The sequence below is a fragment of the Spodoptera frugiperda genome, chromosome 15, assembly GCF_023101765.2.
Source record: "Spodoptera frugiperda isolate SF20-4 chromosome 15, AGI-APGP_CSIRO_Sfru_2.0, whole genome shotgun sequence".
NCBI classification, from domain to species: Eukaryota; Metazoa; Arthropoda; class Insecta; order Lepidoptera; family Noctuidae; genus Spodoptera; species Spodoptera frugiperda.
In genome coordinates this window covers 10,116,785-10,140,893 of record NC_064226.1, presented here as the reverse complement: position 1 = coordinate 10,140,893, position 24,109 = coordinate 10,116,785, and the positions used below count along the sequence as shown (strand labels likewise).

The 24,109-nt window shown below is 35.4% G+C and overlaps 1 protein-coding gene across 3 annotated transcripts in view; it reads right to left on the bottom strand.

Annotated features, from left to right (window-relative positions):
• The window catches only part of LOC118272937 (uncharacterized), a 47,160-nt gene extending 23,370 nt beyond the window's left edge, over nucleotides 1-23,790 (bottom strand). For 2 of the 3 annotated variants that reach the window (XM_050698656.1, XM_035589681.2), the window contains exons 1-2: nucleotides 23,572-23,790; nucleotides 9,826-10,042 (exon numbers count right to left, since the gene is read on the bottom strand). In XM_050698656.1, coding sequence (XP_050554613.1) covers nucleotides 9,826-9,939 — 114 coding nt within the window. In that variant the 5' untranslated portion in view covers nucleotides 9,940-10,042; nucleotides 23,572-23,790. The remainder of the gene's footprint in view (nucleotides 1-9,825; nucleotides 10,043-23,571) is intronic. The other variant, XM_035589690.2, reaches the window with a different exon arrangement.
• Nucleotides 23,791-24,109: the final 319 nt, after the last annotated feature.

The following is a 24,109-nucleotide window of genomic DNA, read 5'->3' as shown; positions in this document are numbered from 1 at the left end:
TCATGACTGGTATGTAGTAGGTATGCCATATCGAAACTAAGACTAACTTGTTAAATAAAACTTGTACTTCTGATCATTATGCAACGTCACGCGTTTTATCCCCGAAGGTATAGGCAGAGGTGCGCATTACGGTACGTAATGATCAATTTTGAAAAAGTAATTATATTAATTTTTAATTTATGGAATAGTAGTATTATTGTAAACGGTAAGGTCTCACAGAAGTCACAGTTGCGTGTTAGGGAGGCGTATTGTACGGAGTGCGCATAATGACACCCACGAGGATGTAAGCGATCCTTGCTAGTCAGCTCAGTTATTTATTTGACCCACACGATTCTCGTATATTTCTCGACACGGGAGGTGGACCTATTTGCTCCATTGGGAACGATTCAAACATCCGTACGTTTCTCTTTTTGTCAAACAAAACATTGACGCGATATTTTATATGAGGATAACGGAAAGTTGCAGATAGGATGACTTCTATCGAAAATTGAACAATCCCTACGAGGCATCGTTGATAAAAAAGGTTAGTGGTAATTAAAATGAGGAATGCAATTTTTATTTGATTAAATACTCGAAATAACAGGTAATTAGCATGGTCCCGGGCCGGTCTAGCCTCGTCGCAGCGATCGTTGAACTCGCACAGGTCAAAAGCCTTGCACTGCCAACCATCGCAAGGTATATATTTATTGCTAATACAATTTTCTGAGCCCCTACGTCACTCGCGAAGATTATCCGCCTACCCGGATCTGACTGACAATTATATCCATTGAATATCACTCGTCTGCAATCCGTTACAGAAACACAAAGGCTTCGTTAACTAAGTTTATGTTCCGTTCGCATTAAAGCAAAGCTGTTTGCTTTGAATCTTTAACAGGTTACGGTGTTAAGACATCAATTATTTAAATAAATGATGTTTATAAGGTAAACCTCTTCCCTTCCAGCTTCTATTTCCATCCGTACTAACTTAAACCTCAATGGAGAAATTTAATATTTTCTCTATCTGCGTTCGAAAATATATTATTTCTGTCTAAAAAGGCTTTACTTAATTTTTTTTAAAGCCATCTTAACGGATATATAGACATTTTACGACTTGCTTCGAAGGCTAAATTCTGAAACTACAAATTTTAGTAGTACCTACTATTCACAACATGACTTTAACGTGTCATGTCGTCTCAGTCAGCTAAAAAACTAAAGTAGCGTCAGAAATGCTTCAAAGGACATCTTAAACTTGAGCGACGTTTGGACATAGGTCATAAAAGTCCTCCACATAAATAGTTTATTTACTTTGTCATAAAATGTATATAAAATACAATCCCGTCGTATGTCTGTCTGTAGACAATGCTTGTTCTTTATTTCTTTGTTACAAGCTGTTGGTATTTAGTTTGGTTTATTTCGGAGGTCAGTTACCGCACACATGTATCTATCGACGCGACGTGGGTATCTGATGAATCGCTGTTTTGCCAGCAATGCAATTATGTTTTTACATCCTCCGATGTTTGAGCTATGAATCCGGATAAATTCCTGACTCGTCGGCTCATCAAACATAATCATCGTCCAAAACTTCTTTTGAAAGAACTTTCCTGTTTCTTTTTATTCTCGAATCCTCGTACATTTTATAATTTTGAACTTTTGCTTCTTTACCTTTTATGCCTTTGTAATTTTTATTTAGATACGCACAAATGTTTAATAAAGAAATATTATTTTTAATTGTAAGAATGAGATCTTATTTGACCTGTCCAGTCTATATTTTCCTTAAGCATGGTACTGTTTAATGGTCGGTTTATTTCCAAGTAATGCGTATCGCGTATGCGTCCATAGCCGATGATTACAATGCGACAGTGCGCGTGATGGCTGCGTGCTTGGCCGTGCCTCTGACTACCATTAACATTCGCGGCCGAGAAGCCTCGATTCGCTCAACTAGATACACTCGCCCCATAATATACTCCGAACAATCCAGTTTCTAAAATCACGATACAATACAAATAGTTAATACGCCGGTAAGAGGACCTAACTAGACATTACACAGCTCTTGTACGTACAATGCGATATCTCATGGGCGAACTGCTCGGGGCAACGGGAACCTTTACAATGTTTATATAGGGTCTTTGCTCCTGAATTACTGTAGTACTTATTATTTTATAAGTGTGCTGTATATTTCATAAAACTTCTCTATCGTATTAGGTAAAACTTTAATGGTAGATGTAAGTATGATGATAAATAAATAAATAAATAACAAAAGTTGCAATAAAGCGTTTATGTATCGGTAAGAGCAGTACTAAATATTTGTTGCAATATGTATTATCTCGCAAAAGTAATTATGCCTGTATGTAGAAATTTCTACAACTACTACGGTGATATTCTGTAGAACACATTATTACTTCCTCACTTTTACCGCCAATAAAAAAGAAGCAAACAATGTATTTGTACGATAACAAAACTTTCTTTTAATGTTTCTGTAGTGAATGAAACAGTATCACGAAATCAGCTGGAAAATAAACACTTTTTGTTCTTACGAAGGAGAAAGGCCTGGTCCCACTGACCCACTGCAGGCGACCACTTTCTGCCTCACTACTATTTATAATAATCATTTTGTATAGCACACTGACTACTGACGACGTGCGTAATGTTCTGCAAACTGGCGAAACTTGCCAACCGGTAAACTACGTTCAGTTACTAAGACATGATTGATGATATTTATACGAGGGTTAAGTACCACGAGCGCGCTTCGTTACAAGAAAAACAATAGGATCGGGATCTTTGATCATGGGCTTATAGTTAAAACAACATCAGTGATCAACGCTAATCTAATAACGTTAATTTTATTCATGGAACCGAGTGGGATAATTGGTTAGGAATTAGTCCTAACATTTCATTCATAGAATTACTAAAACATAAATAAAGGAGTATCCCAGTTGCTATTAATGCGGTGTACCTGTAACTGGATGCACTGGTCGTACCATTTGTACTGGCTGAGTATGAATTTAATGAAACCTTGGAGTGGCACACAAGGGGTGGCTGCAAACAAGTCTGGATGCAGGACTGGTTGGCAGGTAACACTGGCGCTAAATATAAACTCTTAACGAGTTTCTACGGATAAAAAGGCGAGTAGCTTCACATTATCGCACATCAGATTAGTGGTTGTGAGCAATGGGTATCCTATTAGGATACTTTATGGCCTTTCAAGTAAACTTAATAGGGACCGAGTATAATACAGCTCTTTACTGCTCCGTCCGAATGAAAAGAAATAAAAGAGCAGTTGTGAAGTAAATCTTTTAACCATTAAATATGAATACTAAAGATATCGATTAAGGCCACGCTAATTCTATTCACAATTTGATCAGATAACACTAATTCATAAACATCTCTCAACAAACACACTGACATCCGCCGAGTTATCATCTAACAGTGAATTCCGTTTGGATACGGTATTTTTTGTCGAATAATTCAGATATTTAAAATAAATTGTTATAGAATCGGGTGTGAATAGTAACTAGTTATAAAACCGGCCTGCGCGGCATGTTATCTGGTGACCCGATTCGAGGCAGTGTGAACGGCGCGGCGCGGCCGGGTGTTGCACTGAAGACGCGGCAGCTCGGCCGCCGCCCGCGCCGCGCCCGCCGCCAAGTGCAAGGCAAACCTCTCCACTACACGTAACACAGCATAACGACAACAAAATACCAACACGCGCGTCCGACAACACTTGTTTTGCTCGATTTTCTTGTATTGTTTATTAACATCTAGGTTGCCAAGATACTGGCGGACTATTGAAATACGATTCTTAAAATATTCTACAAATTGAATACCAGTAAAAGGCAAGAAATCAATTTCGTTTCGAGGCAAGATTTTTATTTATTTTTTTACAATAACTTTGATACTATAAAAAGTGGTGTGTGTTGATCGATATCTGAAATATCTGGTTGCATCATTATTTCCAGAAGTTCAAAATAAAATTACATGAAAGTAAGTCACGTCGTCGGATGCAATTACGCGACTAAAGTTTAGTGAACATGTAAAAAGAAGATGGTGGCAGTAAGTGCAGGATGCGCGGCGGGTGCGCGGCGGGTGCGCGCGAGGTGATGTCCCGATAGCGAGCGTGTAACCATTATATTTACTTGACTCGAACTTTTCTGTACCAATCCACATATCTTAAGTGTGCAATCTACACGATACAGGGAATATGGACGATATTACACTTTCCATCAGCTAAACTTTAAATCTTTTTAAATTGTTTACCTGACTTAAACATATTTCGCTCGCATCGTTATCACGTAAACACAAATTTCTAGCATAACAGATATTGTTTGTTTGTTACGATTTCATATACAAAACATGAGAACAAAAGAATACTTTAGAGGTCGACAACCCGAAAGTTTTTGCATAAAATTCACACAGACGAAAATGATTTTCCTATATTAATTGCCCAAATTAAATCCATTAAGTTTTTACGCAACCAAAATTAAAACAGCGAACACAAGAAAAACAATTTCCGCTGAATTAACTAAGAAGCTAATCAAGATTCAGATCTAAGTATTCATAGAATGTGCGATTAAAGACGATGATCTGACATAGGTGGGATTTGCAGACAAATTAATGAGGTTTATTAAATAAAATAAAACTGAAAGAACGTATAGGTCAGATCGTACATGTATAAATTCTTAAATGATATAGCTTTTACTATATATGAATGTGTAAAATCACCCACACAAGTTATGAAAATCCTTTTTACACGATGAAACTTCTCTATATTCTTTATACTGGAACGACTGATCGCAATAGAAAATGTTTATGAACTATTTCAAGTCTAAAGCTAACACGTATTGAGTGCGTGACTGTACGCAGTGCCAATTCATTTTGCATTGCATCCGCCCGCAACGCGCGCCGGTCGCCGGGTCGGCGGCACTTTCTTCGTAATGACGTCTCGACAGGATCGCGGTGCACGTACTTAATTTGTGTCCAACGTTCCACGCGTATGAAAGAAATCCATCAAACAAATTAGAAGATCACCAATAAGAACTGAAAAACGTTGCTGTAATAAGATAGCGTAAAAAGATATTACCGCCTATTACCTGCAGGGGAATTGCACTCGACAACTAGACGTGCTTTACATTTCAGACTTGAAATTGAAGAGGATGAATGATACCTTAAAAGGACCACGTCTTTTCATAGCTACCGTCCGCAGAAGAGGCAGGTTTCAAGTAATTAACTCTCTATAATAGATAAATTATTGTGCTAGTAGTTAATCATACTTAAGATGATTTTATCAATTTCACAGTTGTTCTAAATTATCGTTACCCATTCAATTAACTCGCCATTGCTGGGCTATAAACTTATAAAGTAAGTAATTATAAGATTACATCTCAAGATCATCATAACCCAAGTTAACAGAACAAAAAGCTATTATGATATAACTGGATAGCCGCCGATTAGCATGGCTAGCGCCATATCGACACGCACGCGCGCCCTTCAATGCAACACATTACAGACATTACCGTACAATATATTTTTTGTTAAATTATTCTGTTTTTACAGAAAAACAAAGTCAATTTATCTTGATACGTCATTGCCATAAAATTAGAACAGATTTTCCCGTTTCTTCGCGCTCAATGAGTAGAAACAGATCAATCTAACCTTGTTAAGAGTTGGATGCATCTTTCCGATCTAGACTAGTCAGTTTATTAGATACTAGTCATTTTAGCTAGCGGTATTTAGAGCCGTATCACATTAAGATCAATTCTAATAATGGAGAAAGTCGTGTAGACCGTTAATGACAAAATGTTCATTTGGAAACAAGTTTTTGTTCGATTTTTATATTGAATAGCAGGTTCTTGGGACGAGTTGAGAAGTGACTTAGTTGACACAGAAATATTTTGTTTTTGTGGGCACCGTTGTGTGACTCCCGTGGTGACCTGACCCCTGGTTCAATGATCAGCCGACATTCGGACAATGGACGTGATTCCCAGGCCGGCCCATGACTGACGCTGCCAACATATTTTTTTCTCATTAAGAAACACTGCCTAAACAAACTAAAGAATGCCTTTTAACTGTATTTTACCGACACTGATACTGTTTTTTTATTTAGTCGTAGATGTTTTATGAACCACTAACATTTCATCACCGTTATCTCTCATAAATATATTCATAACACAAACACTGAAGTCTACGGAAGATCTCAAACACCAAGCCTTAATCGTCGCAATGTTAACAAAATCAACTTGTTATCATCAGCAACCTCTGTTTACTGGAAGTGAATCCGTAATTTGATAATCCGCTTGAATAATCAAAGCTCATGGTTAAATCATGACGTAATTGTAGTGAACAACTCGACGGCTGCAGGTTGTAGCGCGTGGCGGCTCCGCAGCGGCTGCGCGGCGGTCGCACGTGGCTACACAATACTGAATAAAACGCTTATTAGGGTGTATGGCTATCGGCGAAGGCGTCAAAGGTAATTAAGCGAACACACGGAAGTCCAAACATCATTATTCATTAGCCACATCGGCTAAAAGCTTCGGGCCTTCCTGGGTTTTTCTGCGCGGGAGCAGAGATGTGCGGTCTCGCGTGCTGGCCCGCTGCGCTCGTGCGCACACGCATCTCTTACATCATAACATGTAAATAATTCATGGAATAGCGTTCGATTCGGTTAGTGAGCCTCATCTAGTTCCTAACGGTACAAAAAAATATGAGATTGTGAAGTACTTGTTCTTTACTCATAGTGTAAACAGAGGAAAACTTAAAAAACTTACGAAATTAATTTTAAATCACTTTTGAATAAAATATGTACTTAATTTAAAAAGTGCATGCATTATGTACGTGTTTTCTGGTATGATATCTAATAATAGTCGGTAATTATTATGTAATCATGCCTATGAACTAATAAGGAAACACCTTTTTTATCACAGAACAGGTAACGCACCGAGCATAATATTGAATCGCAATTACCGACTAATGAAGTAAGGAATCATCTTAACTTGTAAAAAATGTAATATATCACGACATTGGCAAAAAAAGTCAAAAATAAAAATTAGCTTTATTATGCCTGCAAATATTTTAATGAGAAACAAAATATCATCAATGAGTAACAAATTTAAAATAAATAACAACAAATAACGTATGTACCCGCCTTCTGAGTAATCAAGATGTATTGAGTTCGCCTTCACACAATGCAGGTTAAATACACATTTGTTTGCTCGACTCTTTTTATCATGGAACGGTACACAATTCGTTTGGGTGCAGGATACATCTCGGGGCTAAATTGCCTCGTTAACTTCACTAAGAGCGGCATTAATGTTTGGTACTTTGGCGGCACCGTTAGTGACGGCGACACTCCGACACTCGGTGGTCGCAGTAATCACCACCGAACACCATGCCACACCAAGTGATCTAGCTCAGTAGAGCATGAGATGGCTTATGTTTTTTTTACTTATTTCAGTAATCGATTTACAATCGATTGCGGTTTTTAACGAATCTTTATCGACTACCGTACCGAAGTAAATAAGATATAAATTGTCACGTTTGACACTTATCTTTGAAATAGAAAGTGGATTAAGGTAAATCGTAAGTGAATTGTGAATGACTGAAATCCGTCTGTCATTGTGTTGTATTGATTCATTTTTAGCAACATCTGATCTCCATTTCTAAAAAATAAGACTAGATTGGTTGTATCAAGGTAAAATGTTAGTCCGAAAATACTCGTGCCTATGTAAAAAACGTCGGGTTTCACTTTGAGGCTGTCCCGGAAACGGAGCCGTTACGATTGGTTTAGACGAAGGGTCTCGATAATAGAATACCTACAGGGAAGTGTTTAGTGGACTGGAACAAAAATATTCAAATAGAATTTACTAAGAACGACTTGTTTAAAATAACTTTACGTGCAAGTACATGTTACACATGTGCGTACATACATCGTACAAAAATGTATTTAAAAAAAATAGTAAAACGATAGTCTTGTTTTAATTTTCATTATGTTTTAATCTAATACCTACATCTACATTAAAAATTATGGTATTGTAACTTTCGTGAGACATACTAAATTACTTATTATGTTATCACGACGTGGCGATTGTCGCGCTGCTACTGACTCAGTAGCAAGTTAAATATACTGACTCAGTAGCAGCGCGACAATCGCCGCGTCGTGTGTCGCGGAATGCTGCTCATGAATATGAGCCTCTAGCATGGCTTGAAACTAGTCGAGTTCCTCGTCAAAACAGTACGTGAGTAAACCGATAACATAATAATTAATTTAAAAATTATGGTGTTGCCTATTTTCATTAATGTTTACTACATGATTATAGTATAGTGAAACAAGCAATATTGATAATAATTGGTGACATACCGTTCCCAATTTACGGTAATCAGTCATTCATCAAATCCCATATTAGGTAAGTGTTCCCAAGTCCCTTCTAACATGGAAGTACAAGAATTCGATGCGTACGCGCTGAATAGATTCGAAGGTAACGGTGGCAGTGCAGCGACGGTGAACGACACCGTGCGATCGGCGCAGGCGCAGCCTCCGATAACGCAACAATTATCGACTCGATATCGATAGATCTCGTGTCGAAATGATGCGCCGTTAAATATACTGTAATATGGGTTGTATGGGAATTGACGATTTTAAACGAGATAGGAAATTGCCTTTTGTTTAAAGATCTCCAGTACGGTACTACCAGTCTTGATTTGGATTCTAATATATTTTTCAATTGTATAACTAAATGGGACTATGTACTTACTTCTGCTTGTCCTCACGAAATAATAATCTCTATATTACAATAAATATTCATAACATTTCATGGAAACTGATGTTTCATTTATTTCACGACTTGCTAATCAAATTAGTGTATTGTTCTCAAAACAAGTAAACATATCGTGAACTTGAAATATATTGTTCGACAATTCGTCTCAGGAACAAGCTTCCGACGTTTTTATTTACGGCACACGATTCACTGGCTCTTGTCTTTACGCACAAAGACAAATAAACTACTTAATTCCAACAAAACAATAAATCATACATTCCATTATAATCTTTGTTACCAAGGCCGTAGTGACGAGATTAGAAGTTAATGCGACAGTCAACTTGAATGGGTATTACTGCCGGTACTTGACGAGTAGCGTGTCATTATGGTTCTACATTTAAGTACGACTGTAATTAAGATAAATTACAAGTATTTTGATCTCTGCGACCTTCTTTAATATTACGCCAGGAAACACTGCGTTAGATTAGTAAAAAAAACAATGTTTACCTGAAAATTACATTTAATTTTATGCCACAAATTCATCATTTTTGATGTCGTCTTTGATAATAAAACATACAAATTGTGTACAAAGCTTACCTTATTCAACTTCGGTACATTTGCATTTACCTAAATGCTGTGCGATAACTCGACACTTATTCTTAAAATATGAGATAGCGACTGTGGGAAAAAGTCTTAAATGTCTGTTTTTTACTCGTTTTGTAAGGCATACCGAAATCCACGAGCGGTCGCTTTATTCCACCTTAATATCATTGTCGTGTACCGTTGGCCGGCCACCACGTAACGGGACACTGGGCCCTAAGCATTGAATAACGCTCCGATTATTCCGATCATCTCGAATTCAAGGGGCTTCTGAGCAACCGATCAACTTAGGAAGTAATTCAATTTAATAATATTGATTCGACAATTAGAAGCATGAATGGATTAATGTGTATCTTGGCACGATTTCAGTCTGATGTAATTAAATATTTAAATCTGTGATTGATTTGATTAGATAATTGTTGTGTGAGACTCCATCCAATTAGTAGTTTGAATAATGCTAGGTGAGATAATATATGTAACAATATGGGAGAGTACATACCTGCGGGCGAAGTGTCGTGTGTCTTGAGTAATAGTCGTGTTGATAGAAGCTTGTGGGCGACAGCGGCGGCCGATATTTCTTGTGGCCGTAGCCCATCGTGTCCATGGTGTGCATCTTGATTCACTACACTAGTCGTCACACCCACTAAGTCAGTTCCCGATCGATAGTCCGGTGCTCGGTAGATCAGATATTATCGTCACATATCGCCTGTTTCACTCTGTAACAACAAATTAATTGATATTAGTATTTTATGGCGGAATGTATGTTCGACTTTCTTTGTGAGGTGAATTGTAGGATGGGCCGCGAGGCGACGCGGGCGCATGCCTTGCATCTATAACACCGGGTGACGACGTGGTGTGCATAACTGATAAGTAAGGGCTAGAGTAGACTTACATTATGTGAAATATATGGACGTCATAAATACACGTTTTAAATAAGATATCTGTATATTGTTCAAAACGCTCAAATGTTAACAGATTCTGATAATTATTTCTGTGTTTATATGTACTTTGGGCCCTCAGAGACGACGAGTCCCACGATACCAATTTATTTAGGCGCTATTCAAATATGTTAACGGCACCAGCTCCAAAGTACTTACATCCGAAGTATAAATTACGAGAGCTTCGCTGCAGCGAATATTTACATAAAGTCTCACAGAAGTCGAGAGCACGGTTCATTGCTGTTTGTGGTAGAAACGAATTTTAATCGGTCAAATACCTGCGCCGGGAACTAGCTGTGGTGACGCGACGTAACTGTAAAAATCGTAACGACGAATTTCATTAATTAAAACGTAACGATTCGACCTCGACACTAGCATTGGAACGACCAATAAATTCTACTCTAGTAGCTTTTGCATTTTTATATTTATAGTTGTTTATCGACTTTCGAGGTCTTAATGATCTGCTAATTTGATATCGTTTATAAATAGTATAATATACTGATTGATCGCCCACATTAAATTGCTACTGTTACGGTACTTTACCATTTTATATTGACTAAGTTGGTAAACAATTTAATTCGAAAAGAACCTTTCTAAGTGTCAAAAAATTTCTGCTAAAAGAATACAAAAGTTTTTGATCCTCAAAAGGATACAGAAATCTTTTCCTCGTAAACGTTTGTAACCTTTATCAAATCTGCCCTGATCGAACAAATCCACCGATCCACCGTTCAAGGAAACTTATTAATATTTATGTGTTATTGTGCTACGTTCCCTGAGACTCGGTTCCATACCGAACATATATTATACTTGTCACAAATTGCTCACTGAGTAGCATAAAGTTGTGACAGTTCTCACGCGTACCACGCTGCCACGAGGCGATGCCAAATGTTTGTTTTTGTCAAAGTTTTTATCTTATTGATTGAGTAGTACTCGCCTGCTCGGCCTTAGCTCAGGGCCAGCCGTTGCACTGACTACTCAATTGTTGTACAATACTACGGATCAATGGATATTATACAATATTGTTTTTCCTTCAACGTTTTATCATAATAACTCATGGCTCTATTCAGTGAGTCTTGGAACAAAAACTGGTTGCGATGTTAAAATTAATTGTTGATTTATATCAGGAAGCTTTAGTCATCGACTTCACGTGTGTTCTGAGGCTTATCTGATTCAAGATTAATGGACGAAAAAAGCTATATGGTATTTTTATGGTAATCATTTTAACAATTGGAACATGAATCGGAATTCATTTGCAGGATTTAGCACCTGTTTCGAGCTGCGTTATTCGATGCAGTATAAATAGACGTGAGTTTTTCATTTAAAGCTCTATAGCTGAACATCACTTAACGATGAACATCTACACGATAGCATCACGATGTATCTTGCGTTACACTTATCTCACACTTGATCATACATCTAAGTATATTGCCCTTAAATATTCCGCAGCACGTCGGTTGTACACTCACACATCGTTAACACGTATAGGTTGCCCAAGCCGGGGCCTTGTCCTGCAGGGTCGTGCGGAGCTGACTCATGGCGCAGCATGGCCACCGTGGGAACTGCTTATCAGTGTGCTCTTGTGCGAATCATAGTCCAAGTAATTATGAACTGGTTATGCAGACCGGTGGCGTTATCTGCCCAGCCTTTTTATTGTTCAAGGGCTTTGCTCTGTTCTAGGATACAATTGTACTCTTGTTCAATGGATGCTAGATAAGGAATGCCTCAAGCGGTTTAAAGATTTATTAATAATGCAGTTGTTCTAAATCTTCTCGTAAATGAATCATCCTAAAAGAAAACTACCGTTTATTTTATTGACAATAAATTTTTACCTCTTCAGAATAATATTAAAACATCTAAAAGCTTGAACATTTTAAAATAAAGTTAAGTATTAATCCGCGTGGTGTTGGTAAACAAAATGCAAGTTCAATGTATCCAGGTGCAGAGCGGCCTCGGCGCGGTCCAATGTCAATGTCACCTTTCCATTGAGTCGACACCGACATCGCTGCGCCCGCGCAGACATCGCTCGACGGCTCTGACCCACGAGCGCCGGTCAACGGAAATGTCCAATGCTAATCTTGTATTTAGATATAGTGGTTAATCCTTTTAATGTTATTAATTATTCAGGATTTTATTCTTTGTGTTTTGTGAGCTTTTTTACAATAAGTGCCTATATTTAAGATGGACATGGTGGTCAAAATATTGTTCAAGTCTAAAATGTGCTTGTATCACATTAATAAACATAGCTGCACTTCACTCGTTTAGAACCGGTTAAAATTCCAACAGCTTAGAAACTTGTTCGCAATAAATATTTTTAGGATAGTAATTTCGTTGATTATATGTTTTCTTTTTAAATATATGTCAACATTTGAGTAAGCGTATAAAATGTAGGTAATGTAACGCGAATCGAGTTGGAATTCGGACGAGAACGGTACTCGCGCGCGAAACCGTCGGATTACACGACACTCGTGCTATACATTATACAACAGGGCTTAACATGTTGTTTTACATTACATGCGTTAGTGGTATTTGGAAGGAATCCACGCTTCCAGCTAAGCAAGCATTGGAATATGTATTTTTCAAATCAGCTCTCTTCCTAGTATGTCTTATACTTGTGCGTTTCGTGTCATATAGATTTTTATACGAGTAAACAATACAATAAGGTTGAAAGCGTAGAGGTAAGATGAGAATGAATTTACTATCTTTAAATTACTTAGGTAAAGGTTAATTTCACAATTATGACACAATATAGTGCGAAAAAATATGTGCTACGCTGCTACGACATTTCGTAGCTTCGTAGCAGACTAATTAAAGTAGTTAAACTATCAAAATTGTAGTTCTTATATTGGTAGGAACAATTTTAGAAAACTAACAACGTCAAGTAAACTGGACAAAAAAGAATATATGGCCTATAATATAATAGTTTAACTCCGAAAATTAACTAAATCCACACTTTATAAAATAACCCTGTATATGTGACTCGTTAGCAGAATTACCAGGCTGTCAGTGAGACGAAGGGGTAACAAAGAGCGGACAAACCCATCCTCTATTTTATGGCGACAACAAAGAGCATTGAAGCCATGACACCGTGAAACAGACAGTTTTAATCGCAGGCTAATTGTGCCCACCGTTGATGACGCTGGGTTTCTACTAGAGCTTCATAGCACTCTGTTACTCATTGGCACAACATCTTTATATATGTTGGTTTATAAGCCTTACATAACTGTAGGATCTTATATGTTACTGGATTTAGGACTAAATGATTTTTAAACAATTTATCTCTAATATCGACTCTATTACATCCAATAATTGTTGTTAAAGATAAATAGAAACCGAAAGCCATGGTTACTGTTGTAAGAGTTAAGAAGCCGTAAGACAATTCTAAATCAATTAGTTTCATATTACAATCCCTTTGTAGGTAATGACTAAATAAGATAAATGACAAAACAGGGCCCGAGTTCCAAGAACCTTTTTACCTTATAAAATTTATTTAAATGCCAGCAAAAGTAATCATTTGAAGACCGTTGAACAAAAAACTTGTTAGGCTTCATAAAAGCTACAAATGTTTCTAATGAAAATAACGATGATTACTTTAAATGGCGACTATTTTCTGTTTCAAAAATCACAATGTTTTAATAGTGCCTACTTTTTTCTCGCAAATCCGTGCGCAATAGTTTATTCAACCCAAAGAAAAACTTCAAATAAACATTAGGTAGATGTTGTGTTTGGAATCTTAATGACTGATTAATTTTTATTGAATTTTATTTTATACTAGACTTAAATATTTTGTTGAAATCCTATAGGTATTATGTTATTTTGTCAAATTAAGTACGACATATCGTAAGTGACCCGGTTGTGGCCACTTTAAGAATTTTGTCGACTTTGAGGCTTTCTTAACTTATAGTTTTAGTTATCACGTATCACGTTATATTTCTTGTAAAAAGTCATTTAACATGTATTAACCTTGCCTAAGAAAACCCTTTTTTTAAAGAACGTCCAATAGAAAAATAACTGTATAAGAAAGAAAAAAAAAGGGAGTTTGTGCCATTTTTGGCCAGATTCGTGCCATTTGTGGCCACGGTCGTGTGCCAGTTCTGGCCATCAAAAAATACAGTAAAAGTAATCAAAATTTATTTATTAAATTGGACATTTTACAAACTATGGTTTTTATTTCGTTTGGAAAATATGAAATATTATTACTTCACTTGAATTTAACTTACAAATAAGGAGATCGACATTTATATGACGTTGGTAAAAGCTGCAAAGTAAACTGACCTCCCCTTTGTGTGAAGGCAATTTATTGCATCTCTGAAAATGAAAAATATGTATTTGTTGATATGTAAAGCCAAGGAAAAAAAGGCACAATAAAATAAAGGGGAAGAAGTCGGGTGTCTATGTACATTAGTTTTGGCCAGCCATGTGGCCAAAGATGGAGAAATTCATAATTTTGTCTCCATTAGTGGCCACCTTCTAATAACCGCACTTCAGAAACATATGGCGACAAAATAACTTTAGTTTCACTTAGACAATCTATACTTCATGTAGTATTAACATAAACATCCAAACAATAAGCAAAGATTTAAAAAATAAAAACCAAATCCTCACCCGCTCGCCTTAGCCTTTTTGTTAAGATCTTAACAATTTCACCCTCAACTAAAAAGAATGACTTGTTGCATCGAAGTGAAGTTTGACACATCAAAGCTGCCAACGGTATTAGTGTCTCCAATATTCAATATTTTAAATACTGTACATAACAGAGTAATTTATTTGTCCATGCCTTAGTTATAAATATTTGAAGGTCCAAATGGCCACAAAGGGGTCGGTGGCCACAACCGGGTCACTTGCCCTACAATGCGTTAAGGGACAGTCGTGAGGCAGTGATTAACCCATTTTGGTATTGGAATTTTTGTCTTATAACATTTTGTATTTAATCACGATAGATTAATTAAAGGCGAGGCTGTATTTAGTACTAGTAACACATTTTTCCAAGAAACCTTCGCTTATAATTCTGTATCGCACAGCTATTATCGCAATCAGAAGCATTTCCTGATGATTACCAGAGTCGTGACGAGAACCAGTCGTCCTCATGTCAGGAGCATCCGTGACTCCGGCAGCTTGGCCTCGCTGACGTCATCACCGATTACATGCAGTTGCGTTATATTATCTAACAGTTGGCCACGAGCGTAACAATTAATTCTAACTATACATCAATTTAATGTCTAAACATTTATAAAAAATATAGAAAAAAACAAGACGTCGGCTTTATTAGAAGTGTAATCGATAAAAATATATAAATGTAATTTAAATAAATAAGTGCGTGTAAACATAACAATGTGAACACAATGATGTATGTGTGTTATTTTTAAGAATTAGTGTTGGACGTGTTTAGTGTCATGTTCGACACGTTTGTCTTGCGAGTTTGAGGCCTTCGGTAGTTTAGAAACAATGTTTAGTATGCTGCAAATGTTATTCAGTACATAATACAATTTGTGAAAACTGTTCTAGCTTCTAGACATCCCGGGAGATGAACATGGCATACATACGCTCTAACACTTTAAATATATTTCTAAGTTACTCTTCTTGAAAATCCTTGAAATATCTGAAGGGTGAATGTCCCAGTTATCATCCTAGATATATGAACTAACGATCTTCGAGAGACAGATGGGTACTATATGTGCGTCCCTGTAGCAATTACTTACCCCAACGGCTTGACTGACAAGCAATATGGATTCGTCTTCATTTAAACATACATTAGTAATAGCTTCACATAGTGCTCGGTTAGTTATTGCCGAAGGCGTGTTTGGGCGTAACTGTTTAAAATTTGGGTCATGGTGGCATTTCTTGTCTTTGTGTGTTTTAGAAATTGTTTAGAACTAGTTGTACTTTGTGACAAATTTTGTTTTACCTAGAAACGTTTATATGCGTCACTACTTCTGTTAATATAAAAATACGCCTTTATTATGGCGTAGTATAGAAGTGTATCTGCAATTAACCATTCACGCAAACGCAAGAGATTTACCGTTTAATGAAAACTAGTCATTGCCTCTAAGAATCACGTCAATCTTATTCACGGTTAACTGATTTACATCAAAATATAATTTTCAATAATACTGTATTTAAATTTCAATAACTTTAACATATCTAGTCAGTTTAACACTAAAGTGAGTCGGGTCTGTAGCTTATAGACCGCGAAGCTATAGCTTATTGATGCGGTCAATTGATAGCTGATGGGATACTCGATGGATGAGGTAACGGTACCATAGCCTGGTTGACTGACTAAACATACATCAGCTAAGATTAACAACACTTTAAAAACAAGCTTCTTATTTAAAAAACGTTATTTATTGCTTACTTTATGTTGTGTGGATATACGAAGATATATGTTTTATGTTTTGCTCGCTCTAGAAATTTGGCACGCGCACGTTTGGCTTTTGAATTTATGGTACATTGGTTGTTGGCCGTGGTTTGGAACTGCATGTTTTGTAACGTAGCTTGCAATTTTCCTATAGAATTAATTTTGTAGTAAGATTAGTAAAATGCCCTTACGAGGGATCAATTTCCCCAAAACTTCCGTACACGGTACACATGAAATATAATGCACTGCATTAAACACCTGTATAAATAAAACGTATCATAAAAACCTAATATCCTCATTTAATATTAAGTCATTCGATAAATAATGAAGTAACATCAGTGTATATTATTCCTACTTTTAATGAAACAATTTCACTGAATTCACAATTACTACAAACATAATTGTCACACATGTCACCAGTGAGACGTGTGACACTGTAACATGACATGCGTGACATATAACCGGTGTGTAACAGTAAACTGATCTAGAACTGGTGCTCTTACCCTATGCGTAACGTAGTGAGACCATGTGACGTCACTTTGTGTAACACTTGGCTGCATGCTCGTCTGTCTGCTGTATGTCTTGCTAAAAGCTTCTTCATAATTTGATTTAAAACTTTGTACATGGTATGTGACTGTTAAAAATCGTACATAATTATTAGAGATCTAATTGTCTCGATTCTGGATTCCCATAAAGACTCGTCTATCGCGTAAACCACATTCACGTATAACAAATATGATGCAAAATTAGGATTTCATTATACATATATGAATGTATATTTATTTATTAACTAAAAGTTAAATAGGTACACTTTGTCCTAGTTTATGGTGTAGTAGCAAAATACATACAGTTTTCTTACTATTGTTTTTGTGGCTTAAATTCTTTGACTTGTTAAACATAAAGTGCTAGTTGTATGTGGATGTGACACTTCAAAAGGCGCACATTATGTGGGTAATGTAGACGAGTAATTTACACAACAAAACTTATTTTCATTATTTTAAAAAGAACAAAAGCATAAACTAGTTTAACGAAATGAAAATGTTCAGTCAAACAATTTCCAACAATAGCAGTAGACGAGAAATGACTACTGGTACTCGGAAATCCAGACTAAGTAATTAGGTAGTTTTGTTAGTAGTATAAATAATGTCTGGATTCGTTATACGTACGTACGTCTAATGGATATGTTTATAGATAATGTCGCTGAAATAAGAACAATATTATTACGTCGCGCTTCTTCAAATCCCAAAAAGTACTCTAAGAAATTCACCATTCTCCAATTATTATTTTTGACAGTTTTTGTCAGTATCAATAAATAGGGAACAATTTCAAACTCGCTAAGTGCCACTATAAAAATAATCTAAATAAGATAATAGCTTCTTTTTCTCAACCAGGAAATAAAACTACAAACCTCAAAGTATAGAAAGTATCACCGTTAACTTATAAAACGATCTATTTATTCACCTTGGAAGTGGTAAACACGAGTTCAGGAGTTATGTAAGTCTAAGTTATAGCCTATATAATATATAGCCTTATGTTCAACTTAGAGGCTAATAATGGCGCGATAAAGTAAACAATAGAGTACTTATACATTATACAGTTTGATGCATTCGTTATTTAACTAGTTCCCGCTAATTGTTATGGAGTTATAACTACGTATTTACGTTCTGTCTATACGAGTGTGTATTCATCTTTGTTTTTAAAGTGTTTAGTTTATGTTATGACTACCGCATTGGTCGCCTGGTCACAAATATGGCTGTCATGTTTTGCAAAGATTTTTAAACTACTATATTAGTAGCAACCAAAATAATAGGTCACTTAGTGTTAAGTGGTGACTGAAGAATTTACACCTGAAAAGAACAAAGGTATCACAATTGGGGATTATGAACCATATTTAATGTAATGTCTATTTTCCACTGCTTCTGTTGTCTTTTGTTCCAAAAACCTCATAGAACACTTGTCAAATTCCTCATATCATAAAATGAACTAGTTTCCATATTATGGCATGTAAGTGTTTGCATGTAATGATCACAGAGCAGAGCGTGCGCATGCGCATAACAGTGACTTACCGCTACAACGCACTGTCACTTCGGAGCGTGACATCGACATAACTGGTGTCATCACAACTTGCAATTATAAGTTTATATTTAACCATCATTGTGATCATCACAGTATATATTATGTAATTTACGGTAATTAATTGAAGTTGATAGTATGACGCCCCGTTATCTATTGCGCTAAGTAAATCTGTCTGTGTATATTAATGCCTCTTACAGAAAAATTTAGTTTAAGTGCTAATTCTTTTACTTTTAGTGACAGTTTAAGGATGGTAGGCAAAAACGGCCTTCAGTGTAGTAAGTAGTGTAAAGTATTATGTTATTGAATTAAAAAAACATAAGCTAATACTACTATGAACAAATGCGTTGTTATCAATTAGACAATATTAATATGACTCAAACGTCTAAATAAATCACTACGGTCTAGTCTGCATAACCAACAGAATGTGGGCAAATTAATCAAATTAAATACCCCATATTATTAATTGAAATGGATACGAATGAGTAATACTGTGTATTTATTATAGTAAATTATATTTGAATAATTGCAATACAAACAATCAAGTTTATATTCTTGAACTAAGCTGTAAGATGTCGTCATGTTTTATGTGGTCTGGCTGGAATTTTTAGATTGAATTATACTAGTGGTCATACTGGAAAGGTATCTATGTATAAAACACTTGTTTTGTAAATATTAGAATCGGAGGATTAAACAAAGATATGATAAGTCAATCGTTTCTTCACCAATATTTTACGAGTCCAATGTAATTAAGGGATGAGCCTATTGCTATACATATACTGGTCATGATTCCAGACACTAGCTTTTTGCTAAGAATTTTCAAAAGACCAAATACCTAGGCGGTTTCGGCCACATGACTAAAGAGGCCGTCAAAAAACCCATACGAAAATAATGTCGATGTCTTTTGAAGTATCATAAGTGCTAAGAGTTCATCTACCTTAGCTGGCGAATATAATAATAATGTATCTTTTCCTTGTCAAACTAAACCATTGATTGATATGTTGGTAGATGTATAATGGATAACACATATTAGTTCCACCTATAATTAATTATTGTACGAAATTGTTCAACGACATGAAATTATAAGTTACAATAATCTTGAGCTGTTATGAATTAATTATAAGTTACAGAGCGAATATAGGTACGATTAATATACGTGTGTCTTTAGTGAACATCGTAATTTCGATACACTAGTTAGTCTGAGTATTGTTTAACTTTGATATTTCTATTGATAATTTATTGTATTTTGTGAGATATTTTTACTACATTTACCGTTAAATATATTTGGTAAACAACATGTTGATAAGTCTTTAGTTTCATAGGTTCGTCATCAAAGAACATTAAAATTGTTTTTTGGTAGAGAAACAGTCGGTATGCATTGATCACCTATATATGTATGATGTATACGTATATTAATTTTAATGTACTTGATAATTGAAACTACAGAGTAGTTATCAAAACAAATAAAAAGTATCGATAAATCAAAGTTCTTCTTTGTCCACGTGTAGTTTTTGCTGGAATCTTTCAAGTTTTTATGTTCGTTTCTTGTGTAAACACACTATGACGTCCCGGGCATAATCTAGATGCTAAACTAAAAAATATTACACCGTCAGTGTAGACCTGTCAGGTCGTCGCTCACAACTGATGTTTTTATGGCTCAATATAGCCCCTCATTTGTTTTTTATAGCCTAGAGATAGCCTTTTTCATCACGAAAATAATCAAGCTCTTAGCTTGTTTATTTTTTGTTACCAAAGAAAGTGAAGTAAGGTTAAATTTATTTATTAACGTCATGTATAATATAATTTATGTGCCTTATATATATTATATTATACCACGCTTGTTATTTTCTAAAGGAAAAACAAACGTCCGTACTTTTATGTATAATAAAACACCCTTTTTGTCCTTCTATCTCATAATAATTTAAAATCATTAATAAAGTCCGAATCCCAAAAATATCATGGCAAGTATTTTCCTTACTTTGGATACTCACTGATGGATTATATAACTGGCGAAAATGTAGTATAATAAATACTACAAATTCCATTTTCCGATGCGAGGATTAAGTTATAAGATGTCCGATCCGTGACACGTTAAGTTATCCGTTAACAAGAGAATATTTAAAGATTATTAATTACTTGTAATGCTTCTAGTCACGATATTGTTTTCAAGTGTCCGTGATAAATTCTCTAATAATATTGTGTATAACTGTAGTCGAAGGTATTGAACTGTTGTCAGAAATGACTCGTATTACTTGAATAGCAAACTAAATATCCCGTTAAATAACCTTTGTAAGTGCGAGCCGTCTTATATTCGGCAGCCATTGTTGTTGGTCAAACAATCGCTTATATTTTTATGAAAGAAGGATTCTACATTTTAGATTTTCGTTTTTACTTATAAGGAAATAATTGCTATTTCAGTTCCTTTATAGATGTTTTTGCGAGAAGAGTTTATATAAGTGACGTAACACTGTTTAACACAAAGAAAAACATTTTCTTTTTTTCGGAATAAAATAATTTATTATTTATTAATAAAGGTTTACCAACAGCTTCTGTATAAAAAATATTAAGAGGAGTAAATACATATCTGTTTTGGACTTATACAGTCGCCAATTACACTGCTATACAAAAAAAATAAAAAAATCTGCGGCAGGGATTTTGTTAATGGTTTTTGTTAATACTCATATTAGACGTTCACACTGCATGCTTATTTATTTTTGATTCACTCTGGTTATTGAGATAAACGGAACTAAGAAATAATTGAAAATTTCAAACATTATGGTTCATTGATTTGTTTTCACTTACGTTTGTTATCTTTTCACGGATTTATTTGCAACAACTTAACTTTATAGTTATCAGACCCTGAAGTTATCAGTTACAAATCGAGTGAATTTTTCCTTTCAAAAACTTGAGTTTTCCACGTAAACCTTGTTTAAACGATCCTGACAGTTTTTGCTTTATTTGTGGCAAGTTTAGTTTACAAAAGCAGAGAAAAGAGATCACAGAGTTTGTAAAAACAAAATTTTTTTTTGTTTGTTGGACCTTGAAAAGAGATTGTCCTGACAAAGTAAATAAGAGAAAATCCCAAAGAAAAAGTTTTTCATGATCTTCATTTATTTATTCTAGTTAAAGGTACCCCAAACTATTATTGTTTTGTGTATTTTTGTAAAGATAAACAATAAAAATAGATTTTAAATACATCTTTTGGCCCATTTATTGAAGCATTTTATGGAAAATGTTAGAAGCGTTTATCTCAAAAACTGGAGTCAATTTGACCATTCTGGTATTTTTCCCGTTATCAGCACACTCGTCTTATACAAAATCGACTTCAAGTATGCCTTCCGCAAAATGACTGTATAGCAGTATTATAGGTTAATCAGCATTTAATATTAAGTGATAACTTAAAACTAAGATTATTACGTTAAAGTGGTAGTCACATAAAATAAAAACTGAACCTGATGAAATACGAACCCGAGACCACGCACTTGTAACCCTACTAACTGTAACCCTACTAACGAGGTGTAAAGATTCCAATCACTAATTCAGAACTTAAACGCTTCATTTCGCACATATTACCACAGCTTTATTATAACCCTTTAACATTACATATTACATTATATAGTTACTACTAGTTACATAGTAATTAGTTAGCAAAGTGTCATTCTCGTTAAACAACAATAACCGGTTTCACAACGTTTAATAACGTTTAATGAAATAACTGTGAATATAATTTTACTAACGATACATTTACGTCAATTACTGACAACGATTGACACTTAAATTATCTACCGTTACTTATTTACTTAGCACTTGATTAATATATTGTTTGAACTATATTATTACTAACTTGCAATTCGAAGAAGTGTTATGTGTTAAAAGTTTAATAAATAAATCTTTATACATCAGCTCTCTGACGGTACTATGGTTATGGAGTAAGTATTATGAACATAAATATGACACGAAGTAAGATTTAGGACATTTGTAGTAAAAATTTAAATTCGTTGAAAAATATGTTTTTCCCTTATTTTCCCCAATTAATAAGATTTGTTACACACAATGCTTATTTTTATTAGCTACTGATTTAATGATTTTTTCCTTGGCATGCAGTTAAATCTCCGGACTTTAAGCTTAGAAGTCATACTTCCAACATTAAAGCAACGAGGTATGTAATAAGAATATTAGACGTACCAACACCAAAACTTAAAAAAATATATATATTTACATACATAAAGTAAAGTCTTCCTACTATTGTTTCAATATTATACAGTAGCCAGATGCGTTATCACTGAATACTAATAAATGATAAAATTATCATAATTTTATTCCGAATATGATTTATTGTTGTTTCTCAATTGAAAATATGATAAAAATGTAAAAATATTGTAAGGTTGCACGAATCTGCATCGTTGATGTCTTTTTAAGGCACACTTCGTGCGCTACGAATGTTATCGCATATTTTGTTCGTACGGCGTACTTGACGAATTTGTCATTATTAGTAAAATAGTGACATTTTATACATATTGTGTTGGGGTTTACGCATTTTGTTATTGGCGTATGGTAATATATTTATGTTTCAATGTCAATATTTTTTGATTTTTTATTGTATTTTTTTTTGTTTTGAGGATTGGAGGTTCCATGGAAACTTCCTAATAATGTGTATGTATTATAATTTATAAAGTTCTCTTTTAATATAGAAATCATACAAAAATATATTCTTCAAATAAGCTATGAACTTAACTAATTAAACTCTATCTAAAGTTAAGTCATCACTAAAAGATCCAAATCTAAATGTACAATAATATATTCTACTTTCTAAGGATATTATCCTTAACTGATGTCGTAGTTATCTTAACTGTATCGAGAGTAACTGTAAAAAGATATTTACCTTCTTATTCGACCCCAAAAAGAGCACAGCACGTTCAGGACAACAGTTTCAACGGAAACGTGTCAACAAACACTCAGAGCACTTGTACAAAGTCAGTTTATTACTTGTCAGCCACAACTACTGCGGACTTAATAGATAGTATTGAATAATTCGTTCGGATGTCGGATGTCGACCGGCATGAGGCATCGGCGCGCGCGCACCTTTACGGTCTGTTGGGATGTGCGGCCGCGCTGCACTTGAACGTTGAACTGGCGCGGCTACCCGACCACGGCCGCGAGCCCGCCGCAGCCACCCGCCGCCGAGCCACCAGCGCGCCACGCAACTCCGCCGGGTCATACCAACACGTACGGCTCCACAGTAATTGTAGCGCAAAATATGAACGCGGCCAATGGACATCAGACCACAGGAACATTTCGGAAACTGTGTTGTGGTGAGCCGCTGACTGCTACACAGCTTAATTGATCGCCTTAAGATCGCTATCTATCTATAGTAACGTTATCTATCGGCCGTAGCTGTTTCTAATAGATTCGCACTAATT